Source organism: Pocillopora damicornis, chromosome 4 (genome assembly GCF_964200805.1).
Source record: "Pocillopora damicornis chromosome 4, jaPocDami1.2, whole genome shotgun sequence".
NCBI lineage: Eukaryota > Metazoa > Cnidaria > Anthozoa > Scleractinia > Pocilloporidae > Pocillopora > Pocillopora damicornis.
This window is the reverse complement of record NC_142673.1, coordinates 13,486,369-13,493,582: the sequence shown is the minus strand read 5'-3', so window position 1 is coordinate 13,493,582 and position 7,214 is coordinate 13,486,369. Positions and strand designations below refer to the sequence as shown.

General features: G+C 37.4%; 1 protein-coding gene across 1 annotated transcript; it reads left to right on the top strand.

Moving 5' to 3' along the window:
* Positions 1-5,456: 5,456 nt before the first annotated feature.
* LOC149046881 (trace amine-associated receptor 13c-like) lies at positions 5,457-7,214 on the top strand. The gene has a single exon (XM_089204170.1). The coding sequence runs from the start codon at positions 5,457-5,459 to the stop codon at positions 6,471-6,473; it is 1,017 nt and encodes a 338-aa protein (XP_089060296.1). The 3' UTR covers positions 6,474-7,214.

Genomic DNA, 7,214 nt, shown 5'->3' with positions numbered 1-7,214 from the left:
AGATAAAGAGTTCGAACAGATGTACCAAAGGTGTTTGCACAAAGACCAATAAACTATTAGATTAGTGTACGATAACAGATGGCGCGATCGAAACTTTCGATTGCCAAATGATGTTGCAAGAACAGAAAAGTGACACACGAGGCAGAGCCGTGGGTGTCATTAATCATGTTCTTACCATATTTAGATATCTTCTGTAATCTATTTCTGTAGAGATCACGGTAACGTGGATTATATTTGTCGTATGACTAAAAAGTAAAATGTTGTTAATGGTGACGTCATCCTTGCGTCTGTCCTCAATCAGTCAATCAATCAATCATCTCAATTAGGTCGGTAAAAGACGGTTAAGGAACACACCAACTACTTACAAAATGCAGAAGTAAAAATTATGAGCTACAAGAAGTACAATACAGAATGAAACGTTAACTATACAAAATTATTATTAATTATCATTAAGCTAATGAACTAACATAATTCCTTAATTTTGCAAGAGAAGTAATATCAGGGTGGGGCTGGTTCCAGTCTCTAGCAGTTCTTGGGAAAAAGGGAAGATTTGAACACGTCTTTCTTACAGCAATGTTCAAGAAGCTTAAACCTATGGCTACTCCTAATACGGGCCTCATTATTTAAATTTATAATAAAGTTCGGATATAACGCGCGCTGTCATTGGTTGAAAGAGCGTGCTCTATGAGAGTATAGAGCTGAGCTACAGCTGTCACGCCATCTGCCAATTGTACTATGTTCGAGCTTTTCCGGGACTTCTTTTTAGTTTTTTTCGATAATTGAAAGTGAAATTTCGGAACTGAAGCGAGCCGGCAAGTAGCAACAGAAGAATCAAATAAAGGTTTGTAAACATACCAGGCGCCGTAATTTACGTTATTAAAACGTGAGCAAATACGAAAATCCTCAAAGGAAAAACAAAATAAACATTCCGAGTTTTAAAGATTTTCACGCTCAGTTAGATTGCAAGCTTACGTACGTTAACATAAATCAAACACAGCTAACACTCGTATAGTATATAAAGTTCAGTGTTCAAAAACAAAACAGAAATGATGAAAAATATAACCAAACTGGCATAATTGTTAAAATTCATACTAATCATGACGGTGTCGGAGCGAATATGATCGTGCTAAGTTCATTGCGGCTCGCTCATCTTGGCGATCTCCGGTCATCACAGTAAAGCAAGCCTCAGAAACTACATCGGCCGCCCTTCGAGTGAAAAAATAAGAGCTTGCTCTGATATCCTTTCCGATACGTTGAGTGGCAATTCACATTAGTCACTGCAGCCGAGTTTTGCGGCGCTGTCATTACGAGCGATCTTTATGTTCCGGTGAATTCGGCTGTCGTTCATTCAAAAAACACTCGCCTTGAACAGTTTGTTTTCTACCTTGTCATGTGAAAAAACTCGCGTGTTTTTATGAGCCATAATTCGGCTGAAGTTCACTGAACATTTCACTTCAAGATTCTGTATTAGAGACTTAAAAACTTCAGGCAAAAGTGTTAAATTCGACTTGCCGAACTATTTTAGTTTGTAAACTATCGTAGAAAGTGAACTTTGATGGTTTGACACTTTTGACAGCTTTAGTCTTGTACAGCCAATCAGATTATTTGAACCATTCTAACAGGGATTCTGATTGGCTTATTGTAGCGTGCTTTATGAGAGTATAGAGCATGCTGACGACATTGTTGTTCGCTTTGGAAATAAAGTTTGTTTTGAAAATTGAAAGTAATGCTTGGGTAATTTAACGGATTCTTTATTATAAAACAAATAGAGAAGCCTTGACTGTGCTCTGTTCTGTTATAAAGCACTTAGGAAGCGGCTAGAGCACTCAAGAAGTGGGAAGAAACACTCGACTACGTCTCGTGTTTCTACCTACACTTCTTTCGTGCTTCTCTATTTGTTAATTAAAAAGCGCTGATCTTAATGTCAACTAAACCATAAGTAATTTTATTCATGAAGATCAAGTGAGATTTTTTTTCTTCTTTCTACAAGAGTGCAAAGTTCTAATTTTTCTTGATGGACGTGACGATTGACGACCAGTCATCAGTAATCGTTTGTACAAAAACGGGCTGTTGCTCTTTGCACTTTTTCTGGTCTGACAATAGATATACCAAAAAATCAATCAAAAATGCATGTATTATTTAGCGTATAGAGTCTATATTCACAAGTAGTTGTTAAAATTTGGAGTGGAAAAAGTAATTCCTACTTATCTTCACAATGAAATGTAAATCTCATCATTTCAAGGACTCACGCTGACGCATGCGCAGTCAAGCATGCGTAGTAAAACGAGGAAATCTCCTAAACAGGATGGCGAATTGACCAAGAATCGAGAGATGTCGAGTATAAACAGAAGAAATCAAACGTGTGTGAAAGGAAAATGGTGATTACCGTCAGATGGTATTCGACATAGGCCAAACTTTTGGCAGGTATTTCTGTTTGAGGGTGTTAGGAAACTTTTCATTAATTCAACGAATATGGAGGGACAGATGTTCCAAGCTTTTCAAACACGTCCTGGAGGCTAGGAAAGTAGACCGAAATAAAACTTTTGAAAACTTACACTTTAAATAGTCGCCTTAAAAAGCTTGAATTTACGAAAGGTTCTTCAGAAACAGCAAATTTTAACAGTGATGAAATCTCCTAACCGGGAAGGGAAATTGACCTAGGATCGAGAGATGTCGGGTATAAACAGCAGAAATTAATTTTTTCAACGTGTGTGAAAAAAAGGTGATTAGCGTCAAATGATATTCGATATATGCTAAATTGTTCGGCAGGTATTTATGTTTGAGGTTGTTAGGAAACTATTTATGAATTAAACGAATATGGGGGGACAGATGTTCCAAGCTTTCAAACACGTCCTGGAGGCTAGGAAAGTAAACCGAAATAAAACTTTTGAAAACTAACACTTTCAATAGTCGCCTTAAAAGGCTTAAATTTACGCAAGGTTCTGAGAGGAAAGGTATCCCTAGGTAGACTATTTGAACATGTGTCAATAAAAAATAGCATTACATGAAGAAAGTTTCTACTCTCTACCAGTTACCCTGAATAGCACGAACATATCAATAGCTTTCTGAAGGATGAAATTGTTAGCAAGTTAGAGATTGATTGCAACCTCTCTGCAGGGACTTCGGATATGCCATGCGTCATGATCTTGAAGCTGGAAAAAAAATACTCGATAAATTCTTCTTGGTTTATGGGGATGTGCCGCTGGATAAGGTCGCATTTTTCACGACTGGATTGACTATATCAATAGAGTTACTAGAATGGGGTCGCACATTTTCGGGATTTTAAGAGTACGAAAATTGCTTTAAGTAGAGATGTGAAAATGGTAAGATGCAAATGCACCAGAATATTTGTATCGTACCGCAGGTAAAAGTTTCAAATGCACCAAAATGTTTTTAATGTAGGTGAAAAATCAAGTGATCTGCATCCTGTTTAACAAATAGATCAATTCGTTTCAGGATGATCCACTTTACAGGCTTTATAAAGTAGATGCATAACCAAAAAGTGACTAAGTTGGGATCAGGAAAGTTACATATGTTCAAAAGTGACTACGATTGTGTCTATAATTATTGGCCATGGAATAGGTTGAGAGGCTAGTGGTACATACTCAGTAAAATTTCAAACCAAGACCCACACCCGGTTTCAAACTTGGCCTCTAAAAGTTGAACTTGGTTCGCGCTAAGCATAAGTACGCGTCAGAGCCAAAGACAAACACTAGTAAATTCACCTTAAAAATTCAGCTCGAGTGATACAATTTAATATTAATGTCTTTCCCTTTGGTTCCATCAGAGTTCAAACGAAAATGACTTTAGTTTGTCATCCGAAATGTCATCCTATTGCAGACTACCATCAATTTACGACCAGAATGATCAAATCCATACACGTTTTCCGATCGATGGATAGGGTATACCTATTTTATACGCCTGGAGTTAACTAGAAACTGTAATGCGTTTTTAATAGAGTTCATATATTGGGGTCAAATATTTTCGGGACTTTGAGGTAAAGAAAATTCCTGGTTAGAAGGGATTTAAAAATAATAAGAAGAATCGCGGTTAAATGTTTGTTACCGTATCACCAAAAGTGACTAAGATGGGGTCTGTAATTGGCCACAGAATAAACTATAATGCGGTAGGGGTTATGATAGGTCAGCGACCATACGCGACAAAAATTGACCCTTTTTTTAAATTCCCCTCCCCCCGAACTCAAAACCCATTGCCTTAGGCGGTGCATATCTATGTACCTTATGTGGAGGAGTCATGGGCTCCTTATAAATTAATCTCTGTCAGATTAGGGGATTCCGTCTAATAGATGTTCCAGAAGTGGAGCAGCGATGTTTTTATTGTAATCAATTAATTCTTTTTCCGCATAATACTGCCTCCCCCCTCACCCCGACTTTGTTTCTGCAGTCGTTGTGGGTCCACTAGTCGATGGTAAATATGATAACAGAATTATATATAAAATTAAAATTAAAATAATAAATCTGTATTGTTTCACTTATTAAGAGTACTCTATACTCAAATAGCCGGAGCAGAATAGAATTGTAAAAATGGAGAGTTACATATAAAGATGGTAATGCACAACAAGAGAATATAGAAGACTTTATATTCTCTTGTACATGGATATATGTTACAAAGATGTCAGACACAAGAAGAGCGGTGACCATCATAAACCGACCTTTCCAGGCTCACCATGCTCCAGTTTGCATGATCAAAGAATGTTTATATTAAGAGATCGGGAAACTTAGTTTAATCCTTTAACTCCCAGAAGTGCTCAACATGTAACTTCTCCCTACAATATTCACACATTATCCAGCAGAAATGTAATGAGAATATTGTAACTTATCAGGTAGAAGTTGCTATCTTGATCTAACAGCAAATTCATGTAACTAATTTACAAGAAATTGTGTAGAAGCTAGAGGGGAGAATTAACAATCAGATCTTAGGAGTTAAAGGGTTAAAGGGTTAAAGGAATACCCACTAGTTCAGAACGCGGGTTATACAGGTTTTCATGTAATGGAGAGGTTGCCCCAGCTGCTATAAAATGTCAAGTTTTTTTTTATCCCGGCGATGTCAGCAAAACTAATTTTAAATGAGAACGTCCAACTTTAGAACTGGAATTGAGAGTTTCTTCAATTTTTATGATAAATTGAACCCCTCCTCAGTGAATCGCAGGTTTCCTTTTTTCCTGTGGCGAACATTTGAAAAGTTTAATTGTTAAAGACCAAGTTTGACATCTAACTGAGATCAGCAGGGTTTTAAATAACCTTTTTTTAATAAGCGGCACTCTACCAAAGGAAATTAACATAAAGAAAAGAACATCTGCTGTTTCTGTTATCAATAGGGTGTCACAGTGGAGCGTTTGCATTCGTAATTGGTCATTGAACAGTAAAAAGGAACACAACATTTGTTGCAACCTGGCTTCTTCATTGTTATCTCAGACTCATCTCAAAATGACCAATATGTCTTCGGCGACTTCTGCTAGTGTCAGACGACGAAACGACACAAATGATGCATATGATGGCACACAGGGGGATGGCATTGCGTTGTGCAGCGCTTTAACGCTAACATTTATTCTAGTTGTCGTGGGAAACTTACTCACCATAGTTATTTTTGCGAAGAACAAAAATATTCGCAAGAAATGTTTGTTTCTAGTCGTCAATATGGCGTTTGCTGATCTGTTCCTAGGAGCTTTGAGTTTACCAGTATACATTTACAAAGTCGGGTATGAGTTCCACCTATGGACCACGTTCGTTGGAAACTTATGGACCAACAAGCCTATCTTAATTTACTACATGATCGTTGACACAGCCCTCTCACAGGCCTCTCTTGTATCTGCAGTGTTCATAACGTGTGAAAGATTTTACGCCATACGTTGGCCGTTTAAGCATCGAACATTATCGACACAAGCATACCGCATTGCTATATTTTCAGTGTGGGCACTAGCTCTCCTTACTTCCGCAATTTGGACCGGTTCCAACCTATTATTTTCTAACAAGTACACTATATTTTTTGGGGGGACGTACACTTTGATTCTAATTTTAATCACATGTGGCTGTAATATTGGTATTTGGAAAAAGTTTCAAACTGAAAGAGTCGCCGCTTCACATCAAGAAAGCCGAGACTTACAAAACAAGCGTTTAACAAAAACTTTGTTAATTGTATCTGGTCTTACTTTACTCGCTTGGCTGCCGCTAGTTTTGTTAAACTTACTAATGTCTGTATGGTTTTTCCATGTACCAAAACGATTTTATCATGCGGTAAACCTTTTCAACTACTTGAACTCTTTTGTCAATCCAATTTTTTACGCATTAAGAATTGCTGAGTTTCGACGAGCACTGGCTCTATGTTGTACAGGAAGACATTTGCAAGCAGCTGTAAACACAAAGCTTCCTAAAAGAAGGAAAAAGAGGCACGGAACGACCGAGTTTAGTCGTGAACTGGCTTTTGAACAGGGTGTTATGGATACCAGACTGTAAAACAAATCATTCAAACTCTAGCTAGAAACTCGATGAAAAAGAGAATTGGTAGAACACGAGCTGAATGTTTTTATTTAGAAAAAGTTAAAAAAAAACCTATTATAATTATTCAAACAAATAAGACATTAAATAAGGCACCTTTCTTTCACGTTTCAATTTAAGCACCGAAGAGAAGGCCTTGTTTAGATATAATCACGCCTTTATGTTTCTACTTATCTCAAAGAATGTTATATATGAGTAGTTAGTAGAGTCTTAAAGTGAGATTATGAGTTTCAGAGTTGATAGTCTGCCGAAGAGGTCTAATTTTTTTTTATTACTATTCAAGCGAATAGAAGAAAACACAACTAAGGGGAACGTGAAGCGCGGGTTACAGGTAAGGGGAGCAGGGGCACACAAAAAAATAACTAGTCATTTTTTCGCTTCTTCTCCAGTCTGTCCTAACCCTTGCTTACATCCAATGCTCAGAGAGGACTTTCCATTTCTCATCAAAGATATTGGACTATGGCAGAAAAGTAATGTAAAACATTGTAATTTGCATGTACCAAAGGTGTCTGCACAAAGACAAATAAACTATTAGATTAGGGTACGATCACAGATGACGCGATCGAAACTTTCGATTGCCACATGATGTGGCAAGAACAGAAAAGTGGAACACGAGGCAGAGCCGAGGGTGTCATTAATCATGTTCTTGCCATATTTTGACATATTCTGTAATCTATTTCCGTAGACACTCACGGTAAC

Coding starts and splice junctions, on each gene's coding strand:
- LOC149046881 (XM_089204170.1), top strand. CDS start 5,457: ATGTCTTCGGCGACTTCTGCTAGTGTCAGACGACGAAACGACACAAAT.